This window comes from Lepisosteus oculatus, chromosome 3, assembly GCF_040954835.1.
Source record: "Lepisosteus oculatus isolate fLepOcu1 chromosome 3, fLepOcu1.hap2, whole genome shotgun sequence".
In the NCBI taxonomy this organism is placed as follows: domain Eukaryota; kingdom Metazoa; phylum Chordata; class Actinopteri; order Semionotiformes; family Lepisosteidae; genus Lepisosteus; species Lepisosteus oculatus.
The window spans coordinates 18182389-18194756 of NC_090698.1; the positions used below are offsets into that span (position 1 = coordinate 18182389).

General features: G+C 35.6%; 1 protein-coding gene across 1 annotated transcript; it reads left to right on the plus strand.

Annotated features, from left to right (window-relative positions):
- Nucleotides 1-3258: 3258 nt before the first annotated feature.
- On the plus strand, nt 3259-6648 carry kcnv2a (potassium channel, subfamily V, member 2a). The gene is made up of 2 exons (XM_006627262.3): nt 3259-4710; nt 6146-6648. The coding sequence occupies exons 1-2, from the start codon at nt 3388-3390 to the stop codon at nt 6404-6406; spliced, it is 1584 nt and encodes a 527-aa protein (XP_006627325.1). The 5' UTR covers nt 3259-3387; the 3' UTR covers nt 6407-6648.
- The last annotated feature ends 5720 nt before the right edge of the window (nt 6649-12368 follow it).

Consider the following 12368-nt stretch of genomic DNA (forward strand, 5'->3'; position numbering starts at 1 on the left):
TGCATTAGTGATGCATTGGAGGTGGGATTCTTGAATTTTAATGTTAATGAAGTTGTAATCAATAGTCAAATAGCAATGGTTCTAATGCAACAGAATAACAAAGGACACTCAAGTAGGTTTGCAGCAGATTAATGGTGCTGGCAGTCGTAGCCGCTAAAAACCAGTTAAGTTCTAGTGACATTTTTATAGTAATTTTCCTGAAACATTGTTCTGTTACTTAGAGGGTCAAATGTCTACAACCCACAACCACAAATTACTCGGTTTGATTATAGCCCTGCACCTTTTCTAGAAGCACCAATAAGTTAAACGGACATCTTTGGGGAAGAAATGCAATTTTTGTTTCTGCAGGTTTTCTCATTAATTCCAATAAACAGATCTGAAGAACCAGGTGGCCCAGTGGATTAAGCTTTATTTAATACACTAGTGGCAGTCAGTTCTGAGAATTTTGTAATCTGGGTGCTTTAAGACGCATGCCTTTAAATGTTTTTAAAGGTTAATGGTCTGTAAAAGTTCCTTCCAAAACGAATCCAGTGACGAACAAGGGATGGAGAGGATCAGGTCAAAGGGGGCCTTAGATTCATACTGGTTTGATTTTACACCCACTCAAATAGAGCACCTTGGTAGCTATTCAAATGCTTTTTCACAGTGGAGCGAAAGTATAAACTGCCATCAGGGCCTTTCACAATTCCAGAAATCCATTACAAGAGGAATCAAATTGCTTTTGCTGTAGGTACAACAAAGGGCATAATGACAGAGCATTAGCATAATTTGAGCAGGAGGTTGGTAATGAAAATATTGCCAGTGTGTTCACCCCTCTTTCTTTCTCTGCTAAATTGACATTTAATGGTGAACTCCCATGTTTGATTCTGCTAGCCAATAGAATTCAGCTGGGATACTGCTATTTGGAAGGATGGCACCTTCTACAGCAGTGTAAGCAGCCATCCTCCTATGACATTGGTTTGAAAATTCTGACCCCTGAAGGAAGAGTCATGGGCCAGTATATGGCATAAGTTACAACTGCAACCTGCCTTTCCCTATGGCTCTCCAGTTCCATTGCTGAGCAGGCCCAGCCTTGCTTGGTGTCCAAGATCACACTACTAGATGCTATTGGTAATTGTTTGCTTCAGTTGGATAATCTTCCATTATTGGTTACTTGCCATTTCTAAAGCCTATTTTGCAATGTATTTCAAATGTGTAGTAGCAGAGCCATGTGCTCTTTCATTCAGTTCCCCCAGCAAATGGTGTATTGTGGCCAATTCAAGCAATTTCAGGAAAAGAAAAGGCCACTTGCCAAAAGGCACTACTTAACTGATTACATCTGATAATGTGCAATCTACCTACTCGGCACACAAATGACGGCTAAATTCACATGACCTGTGAGTCATTGCTCTGTACCTTAACATAAATTTAAATGGCAAAATTTCACTGCAAGATCCTAATTACTATTCCTGGATCTTTGTGATGCAGGGGTTTTAGCAATTCAGGTGTGTTTAGATGAAATCACAGTAGAATGACTTTCTACTGGTGATTGTAAAGCAATTTGAGAGAGATTTCTGTAAACATACAGTAACATTTAAGCTTGCATGCCTGCTTTAATTAGGAAATTGACTTGTTTTAACACGAAGTGTAGCTTTCAAAGATGAGTAGCAAATGCAGAAATTACACTGAAGCTTGGCAGCCATGAGAGTTTGTATTTAAGGTATAGTTTAAAGGGAGTGTTTGATGTGCTTTTTTTGTTGGTATCTGATTACTGATGCACCAAGTGCAAGTGCTCTTACTGCTGGAGAAGCTGTATAATAAGGCTACATATAAAGGGAATTGCCATTAACTATAAAGAGCTTTGACTGGGAAGCTGCATCCACATGCATAGGCATAAGGAACAAGTAAAGGTTAATAATACGCTGAAGTAGAAATACAACAAATCAGCTACTGATCATTTATCAGTGAGCGATGATTATTCCTTGGAAATATTTAAAGCTGCTAATTAAAAAAGTTAACAAAATGCAGTTAACTTTGCTGTGTAGAACTGCTTCAATATCTTAGGTTAGACAGCAATATCAGACTAAATCAGCCTGCTTTACTTGAGCACATTTTTTAAATCTGTTTAAAAATATCAGCTTAGAATGAAGTTGCAATTCCCAGTATATTGCAGGGTGTTTTTAAGATATACTGACCAATTAACCTAATTTAAATGTATATAGTTTATTATACTTATAGCATAGCATTGTATTTTATGTAACCTGTATTCAATAAAAAATACAAAGACAAAAGTTTCATTCAATGTCTAAGGCCAAACATAAAAATGTTTAATGTGGAACTGTAACAATGATATGCATACTTCAATACTGAAATACATAAAACCCTATAAATGTGAGGCTTTTTCTTGGGATTTCCCTGTATGAAGATGCTGAATAATTGAGTGAGACAGTCTTTGCTGTCCTCTAATGACACTAGTGCTAGTTGCTTAAGCATACACTTCTATTTATACCAACAGGATTGAAATAAGTAGGTTCTCCTTAGCGTCTTAGAGCTGAACTATCCATGACAGTAAACTACCTAAAGTGCCTGAGAACCAAACCTGATGAATGTTTACAGAGATGCAAGTCATTAGACTGTATTCTTTACAAAATACTTTTTAAAAATGAGAAGAGAGAGTATTACTCCCAATTATTCTAAAGAAAAAACATCTGATGTTCACTCCCAAGACCTAGAACTCATTAAACTATCATAATTAATTTTGTCATATAGATCCTTTTTTACCTAACCTGTTTAAAGAAATGTCTGCAAGTTTAATTTACTCATTTAAATTAAATTTTCACTGGTTCCTGATGGAGAGGAACTCTTCCAGAAAAAAAATCAAATGGTTGCATGTATTTTTATTTTAAGCCAAAAAAAAACTCAAAAGAAGTGTTTACCACTGCTCTTGCGCATTTTTAATTGTTTATATATTTCAACTGAACTGATTTTAAAAAAAATCTTTAGCAGTTTTTACAGCTTTATTTTATCACCTGCTAAAACATGGAGCTTTTGCATGCAGCCAACTTTAATTTAAATGCTGTATGCTGGCATATGTACACATAATTCTGTGAAGGACAAATGTTTTTGTTGGGTTTTAAACATGTTACCACGTTAGTGGACACAGGAGATTTATGAATGCAGAGTAAATGAAAGACGTCAGGACAGAGGCTGAAGAGGATAATATTTAAAACGTTCAGTAAGCACACAGATCCTCTCAGTCAGCAACATTAATGGGGTCAGCGTTACTTCCCTTACACAAGATCTCCAAAGACCACAGAGCATTAGAGGGAAAGTAATGCTTCCAGATTTAGATGCACCGTCTGCTCTGTAAACCTGCTGGATCTTCACTGAAAAGCGGAAGAAATTAAAATGCTCAAACTGAAACGAAGAAGACAAAGTCTTTTCCCAAACTATAAAATTGGAGGGTCCACTGCAGCTGCTCAAGATTCTGAGGAGGGTGACCAAAGTGTACCTTTTGCCAAGGACAGGAGTGTGAAGCAATGGAATTCCATGCAAGAGTTAAGTCATGATATATATGATATTTATGCCAATTATGAGGACTCTGGTGATGACGAAAAACCCTCTTTCCCTGCATCAAAGCTCAGCTCACCTGCTAAGAACTATATGCTCAACATCAATGTTGGTGGGAAAACATACCAGATCGCCTACAGAGTAGCGGCTAGGTATCCAAAGACTAGAATTGGGCGGCTGGCTACCTATACAGACCACAACAGGAAACTAGACCTTTGTGACGACTACATTGTGCAGAATAATGAATACTTCTTTGACAGAGATCCAGACATTTTCCACCATGTGTTTAACTTCTACAGGACTGGAGTCCTTTGGATAAAAGATGAACTGTGCCCCCGAAACTTCCTGGAAGAAATTAACTACTGGGGGGTGAGAATTAAGAACACCCATCGGTGCTGCCGAATTTCCTTTGAGGAAAGGCAAGATGAACTCAATGAGCAGCTTAAAGTCCAGAGGGAACTCCAAGCAGAAGTGGAGATGGAGGAAAATGAAGAGCTTTTCCAAGACATGGCTTTTGGCAAACAAAGGAGAAAGATTTGGAACTTAATGGAGAAACCATTTTCTTCAGTTACTGCAAAGCTCATGGCTGTGGCATCCAGCTTCTTTGTCTTGGTATCCCTTGTTGCCATGACTCTAAACACAGTAGAGGAAATGCAATACAGAACCCACACAGGGCAGTTGAGTGGCAAAACCTACCTTGAGTTTGTAGAGACTTTTTGCATAGCCTTCTTCACTATGGAGTACCTGCTGAGGTTGGCGTCCACTCCAGATCTGAAACGGTTTGCCAAAAGCGTTCTGAACGCGGTCGATTTGATCGCCATCCTCCCACTTTATCTACAGGTCTTCCTGGAATGCTTTGTAAACGAGGACTATGGGAAGCACGATCAGGACATAGAAACTGTGGGGAGGGTGGGAAAGGTTGGCCAAGTCCTTAGAATCATGCGGCTCATGAGGATCTTTAGGATTTTGAAACTGGCACGGCATTCGACTGGGCTAAGAGCTTTTGGTTTCACTTTGAGGCAATGCTACCAGCAAGTGGGCTGCCTCTTTCTCTTCATTGCCATGGGCATTTTTACCTTCTCAGCCATGGTCTACTCAGTGGAGCACGATGTCCATGAGACGAACTTCACCAGCATTCCTCATGCATGGTGGTGGGCTGCTGTAAGTACAAATCTGCACATCAAGATAGCATTCCAAATGTATTACTCACAAAGTCACCTTCTTTTTACATAAAGTCATTTTCTACTTTAAAATTGAACCGGATTGGATGGTACAATTATGAATGAATAGGTGCTGACTTTACAAACTAATGCCAGTTTTTTTACACATTAATTGGCAAAATGCATTAAAAGTTGTCTTTTTTACGAAGAGCACTTCTGTTTTTATTCTAATGGTGTAAATTCAAAGTTAATGTAAGAAGTTATTCTTTCTCAATATAGAGGCATGTAAGCTGTGATACAGTCAGTCTTGCAGTTGCATTTGAGAATATACAGAATATCTCCAGAAGCAGTACATGTCCCTGAATTCCATCTGTATACTCTTAAGATGTTTAAGAAAATTTGGTTAAACGTTAACAAAGAGATTCTTTTTGGAGGTGACAGCAGTATTTTATAAGCCAAATGCATACATGTAACAACATTTGTGCCATGTTTACTATGTACTCTTACTAATATAAAAAGATCCTAATGAAAAGTGAAACTTGAACACTTTTTTCTACAAAACCTAAGAAGGCTGAGCTCATTCTGAATAAGTTAAAATACAATTCTGTGCAAATAACTGTAACTGAACACTACTATCAGTCATCAGTACAGCAGTTCAGAGTAATATTGCAGTTGAAGACCCAAACACATACAAGAGATCACAGAATGTAAAATGTACTGAATAAAGCCTTTTCAAAGACAGTCACATCCTGTACCCTAGAGAGATTTCTTCTTTTAAGTCTAGAGTACTGCTTTTAATGTCATGTTGCTTAGAAGGAGGATTTAGTAATTTTCCTCTTTCTCAGATGACTCCTTAAAAATGGAGTTAGTGATTGCCAGATGTTAGTGATTTACAAAAAGACTAAGCTTGAGAAGTCTCTGCATAGCCTGGTACTGTGCCTATTGGTAAATTCCAGGTTTTTAATTAAAATTAACTTTAATGACTTTATCTCATAGGTCTAACCTAAATAGAAACTACTGGTGAAATTATTAACCACCTAAACGGTATGTTATAAAACTTAAAGGAATATGAGAAATATTTATCGATTCCTGTCTTGCCATGCACTACAGCACTGATTATCACACCTGGTCTTGGCCAACTTCAAATCTTTCTATTTTTCTTTTCTAATTAAACATTTCCGGTCCTTACAAATTAATTGTAGTCTTCAGTCACCGAGGGCTTCAATTAAGTTTGAGTTTGATGACGTAGCCTAAGTCCAGCAGTGAGGAATGTGAATGCAGGATTCACATTATTACCCAGTTTGTTTCTCTGGTGTACAGTATCTCATTTCATATCTAATGGTGTGAATGTACTCTACCAAAAGAGAATTAAAATAAATATTAAACTTAACATATAAAATAATAATTTCTTCCAATATTTTGTTTTTCCATTCAAGGTGAGCATTTCTACAGTAGGATATGGAGACATGTTCCCCGAGACCCATCTTGGGAGAATTTTTGCTTTTGCCTGTATCTCCTTCGGGATTATCCTCAATGGAATGCCCATCTCTATCCTCTACAACAAGTTCTCGGATTACTACGCCAAACTGAAGGCGCACGAGTACACTTCCAATCTGAAGCACAGAGGGAAAGTGAAATTTACTAAAAGAGCTGCCAAGAAGATTACAGAGTGTTGTGGGGACCAAACTCATAGATGATATGATGCTTTTTTTGCTGTTCAGAAGACTTATTACATCAGCGAATATGACTGAGACATGTGGTATTAATAACAAGTTTGGAAAATTATAAACAGTACCTGGAAAGCTTTAAATTTGTCAATGGAAAAAAAATCAAATGTTTAAATATTTTAAAATGTCCTCCAGTATAGTAAAGACATTCAAGCAGAGTACTGTAAGATTTTGGCTTACATGACATGACATTACATACATGACAAAGCATAAAATCAGAGTACATATTTAAAAAAACAAAACAGGAGGACAAGATCACATTTTTACAAAAATGTAGTGTACACCAGCAGTTTCCATCTGAAATATTAAGCACACTTATTGTACTGAGTTGCTATCAGAACAACACTTTTCATGTAACAACTTGATTCCAACGTCTTGGAATGCTCTTTTAGCAGCAATTACATATTTCCAAGGTTAATGCAACTGTGAAATCTGTGCTGTGAAAGGAAAAATAAATTGTCAGTGTTACTAACCGAACTATGGCTATGAAATTAAAAGAGAGCTTGAGGCGCTCAAATTACTCATTGCTCAGCTGCGTTTATAGATTACATTTTCTTTTGAAATCCAAAAACCGCTCAAAGCACCACTTCCATGCATGTAATAAAAAGTCTGTAAAAATATATTCCACTGTGCTGTAGTGTTTTATCTCTTTCACTTTATATTAAAAAAGCACAAAAGAAGGGAGTAGGCTTAAGAAACATATACAATAATATACAGTACTAGGAGTCTGAGAAATTATTCAGTTGATTATATATTAACAAACATTTGTGCATTTAAAAGCTTAATACACACTATAAATACTATACTGTATATATACAATGTTAAATGTTCTGCTACATATTATTTCAAGCACAATGTTTAAATCTTTAATTATACATATCTCATTATATTTTATATATTTTTTATTTTATAACCTATATTGTAATATAGGTTTTGACCATATATTATTAAAAGGATTTGTAAATTTGTAAAATGTCAGTTTTGGGCCACTGACAATACATTGAAAGGATATTTTAAAAATATTAATATACAGTACCTACAGCAGATTTAAAAAATATAATAAAGAGTTCTGAATGGTTTTTCCACATTTGTGACATAAATGATATGTACAAAGTAGATGCCATGTTATTCTATATGAAATTATACTTGAAAGAGGTATGACATTTTGAGCAGTACATTACAAAGTTTTTTTTAATTGCAATGTGAGTGCCATGATTATAATATATTGAAGTAATAAAAATGCATTGTCTTCATTTTGGGAGTAGAGATGCTTAGTTCTCCAAATAAATGATAGGTATGACAGAAAATATATTTATTTGTATAATATTTCAATTATTAATTAAAACAGCCCATCAGTTTATGATTGGCTGAACATCTGTCAATCCATTTTCTAACTGCTTTATCCAGTACAGGGTCTGGGGGAACCAGAGCCCATCCTGGCAAGGAACAGGCACAAGACAGGATACACTCAGGACAGAACACCAATCCATCGCAGGGCAAACAGACACTCACACAAGGGCCGTTATGTTTTGGACTGTGGGAGGAGATCCACACAAACAAGGGGGGAAAATACAAACTCCATGCAGCTAGCATCCCAGAAACTGAACCCAGGGCCCTGTGAGGCAGCAATGCTAACCACTACTGACTACATTTGAAATGAAAACCATGTACCTGATGAAAAATGGATCTATGACTAACAGATTATTTTCTATACACCAGAAATACATTTGACTGACATTATGAATAGGCAAAGGATACACAGCAGCAAATGTTAAAATATATGGAACCTTTCAGAACCTTGGTGGTGATCATCTTCACCAAAGTGAATCATGAATTACAATAATACTCCAGTTTATCTGGCTTTTATAATCTGGAAAGAAGCTAATTACACAAAATTTCATTTACCAAGAGGCAAATGTCCCCCCAGCCATATATACCAAACGTTTCCAGAAAGCATCAAACTTTTAGGCTGCATAAAATATGTTGGCAATGATTGTTTGTGCACAGATCAATAAATGACAAATGAGGCATTGTCATTAATTTCTTGCTGCACACAGTTGCCTTTAATTTCAACAATGGGCAGAAAGTGGCAAACTGCCCAGTTCTTAGAAATTAGATTGGCAGTTTGCCAAAAGTGGAAAATAAGCATCATTAAAATATTACAGAAAACATTTGTGAACTGAAATTCAATTACATTCTTCCTTACTGTGACGTTTGCAAAGAATCCTGTACCGATTAGAAGACAATCTGGGAAAAATGTTACTTAAATACTAAGAAAAAGAGCGTTCATTTTAAGTAGTAAATGTGAAACATTCTTTGAAACCTGAGTAGGGATAAGTGAGATACAGAGTACAAAAACAGCAGTATGTCCAGAACTCAGCTAAAACTACTCAGCATCAGCACATTACTCCCATCTTATGGATATTGCACTGATGCCTATGAAATTCAGTGCTGATTTTAAGACTCTCCTGTTCACATTCAAGACACTGAATGGTAGATCTATGTCACCAAAGGTCTTATTGCACGTATAGTCTGAGACTATAATCTGACATTTTGCAATTCATGCCTTCTCACTCAGCTGTAGACCAGGCTCCACACAACAGACAATAGAGTTTTGTCACATGCAGCTCCTCTTTTGAAGAACTCATTGCCCAAATCCCTTGCACACTGTGACTGTGAATAATCCTAAAGGTGGCTGAAATATTCATTAATGCTTTTCATGTGTAGTTTGTTTATTGTTTTACTAAGGGATCAGTTTTACAATGTTCTTTTTTCTCTGTTTTATATATTATACATGAGCTCTTGTACAGTGCTTTGAGCGTTTAAAAAAGTCTTAGGAATAAATATGTATGATGTTCATCCTAAAGTGGATGAAGGAATCAAAAGGTAATAAAATCCATACTGTTAAATAGCTGAGCACCTGTTGCAAATGTGATTTATATAACACTTTCTATGGTAATCGAAGAATCTAACACTTGTTAAACATTTTAAAACTTTTAAACATAAAAACATATCCTTAGGAGGTGTATTTTTCCTTTGGTATGGAAATTAGTACATTATCATTGAATCCATTATTATTGCATTGTGCAATCAAGATATTTTAATTTCAAAAATTAGTTTTTCACAAAGACGAACTGGTGTCTAAATCTTGAGTGCACAATGACGTGAGAAGAATACTGTTTTAATCTGAAAATTATTTTTTCACATGTAGATCTTTATGCCTTTGTACCTATGTACTAGGAGTATCTTGTAAACTACTGTAAAAAATATGAATGGATTGGGCAACCCCAATGGATAGGTAATTGTCCAAGTTATTGTTTTTAATGTCCTTATTTGAACAGCTGAAAGCCCTCATGCAACAATGAATTGTTCGAGCAAATCCTAGTTTAAACTACAACAGCTGGATGAATATGAATAGTACCGATTCAATACATCTTAAAATGTCACACAAGATTAAATTTTGATAAGCCGATTTCTGAATTTACAAACATTGTTCCATGACGAACACACTGAGGTGCTTAAAGAAGCTTCTATAACACTTCCTGTGAAACATATTTGATACCTTTCTTAGTATGAGTCAGTTTATCACAAATTATTCAAAGTCTATATCATACTGGCCAAAAAGCAATTTATATGCATTTCCTGGGGCACACCACCTTATATAACTTCTTTATAACTGAGGTCAAGAAGAAAGAGTGGTTTCTGTGCATGAGTGCTTTCACAGCTCATGGAAATGTGACAGATTCAAATTACAGACAATCACAGGCTTTTTGTAAGATGTCACTGCTACACAATTAAAGCCCACTTCTTGAAAGCAGTTTAAATGTATGTTTTGTTCAAGTCCTTGCTCTATAAACAGCCCTGAATTAACCCGTTTTAAATTCCACACAGCTTCTAATTATTTTCAGTTCCAATGTATTATAAAAAATGATACTCATGAATTGTAAAAAAAAAATAAGGTCATCCAAGTTTAAAAACAATTACTAGTTCTGAATTATATGATTGATACACATTATTTTGTTTTGAAGCAGTCAAGAATTGAGATCAAACCTTCCATCTTGAAAGTAGTTAAATGTATTTCTAATATTGACTTCAGACTGAGGATTCTAAAAAAATATTGATAAAAATTAAACAATTATATTCCATTTTGAAATTGATATTTTTTTGCATAAGCTAAACGTCAATATAAATACTTCCTAGAATTCCAATTCATAAGATTTGCCCATGCTTTTGACCATCAGAATGTCTGCAGGTAAAAAATACCTATATACAGCACACAATCCAATGCAATAGCATTCTACTAGGAAAAACATGTACAAGAAGCCATTTTCCTTAAAAGTAAAATTCTTAAAATTAGGCCCATTGAGACATAAAATTAAGATCTCAAGAGTACTGTATTGAATACAATCTATTCAGAAAATTAAGGTCAAATTGATATTGATAATCTTTCAGATTAAGAGACTTCTGCATCTCAAAAGTGTTCCAGAGAAATCCTACTTCTTGGCAGAGCCAAATCACAAAAATGCTAGGACAGATGGCTATCGAATCACAAATTGAATAATTTTCGTGTAAGATTATATGAGCACACACAGTACAAATTTATATTTGGGGCTGAATTAATGCAATGATTGTAGCATAGTAGTGCCCTTCTTATTGCTATGTAACAATACAATTAAAAACTTAATTTAACATTGTTAAAGTCATCTTCCACATTTCACCCATCAACAACTATTTTACTTGGTATATATGATAAGATTTGGAAATTGCTAGCTAACTACAGAGTTAGACAGCTAGAATCAAGGAATCAGTGATCTTTTTCATTAGTGAACTTCAGACCTGATCAATTTCTTCAGACACAAGCATGTCTGGAGCAACCTCGACTGATTTCCAAGTCATTATCTCAGGTAACCCCAATCCCCAGAAACTGCATAAAAAAGAGTCAGAGAATAGGAAAAACCAGTGGTAAAAAAAAACTAATTACAAATTAGATTTCTAATTTTGCTCAGAGACAAAAAGCATCACATTAAATTGTTTGGAGAACCCCAGATATGATCTCTTGTTCTTTCTAATTTCCACATCTAGATTGTTCATTTTGTAATTGAAGCTTACAAATCTAAGAGATCAACCCCATTTTTTGTAGTTGAGGTTGGCACAGTGTCCAAAAATAAAAATACAACATATAAAAGATATCCAGCCACCCATTTTCTAACCAATTTATCAATACAAGGCCACGGGTGAGCTGGAGATTATCTTGGGAAGCCATTTATAAGGATATAATAGATGTCCTTCTTAAATGTGCAAAACAGAAAGCAAAAAAAAGAAATTTCTAATAAATCATCAGGGTTTAGAATTGCTACTATTGCTGGCGGTAATTCAGTATTTATTCCACCTTTGTTCTGTGTTGCTCTTTGTGGTTATTAAACAATTCTTCAGGAGGGAGTGGTCTATTTTGGACTTTCTGTCTGCTCTCAAACTCTCCGCCAAGAACAAAACACACAAGCACACACAGATAACAAGGACACTAAAACTAAATCTCCCATCATTTTAGAAAGGCATATAATATGTAAAAACAGGTCCAGAGCCATAAAAGACACCAAGTCCTTGCATTCAAGGACTAATGGTCTCATTCCCACAATTCACGATGACGATCCTATTTTGCTTGATTTCTGAAACAGTTCTTGAAGTGGCCCATTTTGAAAGCTACTGCTGTAAAAAGCCAAAAGCCAAAATCCTATTTTCACAGCAGTTTCAATCAATCGCCAACTACAAAGCAGCATGGTATAGCTGTGTGAATACAGTGTACCTCAGGTTACAAGGATATTCCCAATATTGATATTCCCAAGTCCTCTTTTATTGGAGTTATTTAATTAAAATGCTACCAAAGTGGCTCCTTGGATGGTCTAGAAAGTGCTGCTGGAGCTGGGTCAAAGTA

Bases quoted from the DNA above. Each gene is read 5' to 3' on its own strand.
- kcnv2a (XM_006627262.3), top strand. From the start codon at position 3,388: ATGCTCAAACTGAAACGAAGAAGACAAAGTCTTTTCCCAAACTATAAA. The intron at 4,711-6,145 runs GTAAGTACAAAT...TTTCCATTCAAG, and splicing joins ATGCATGGTGGTGGGCTGCT to GTGAGCATTTCTACAGTAGG.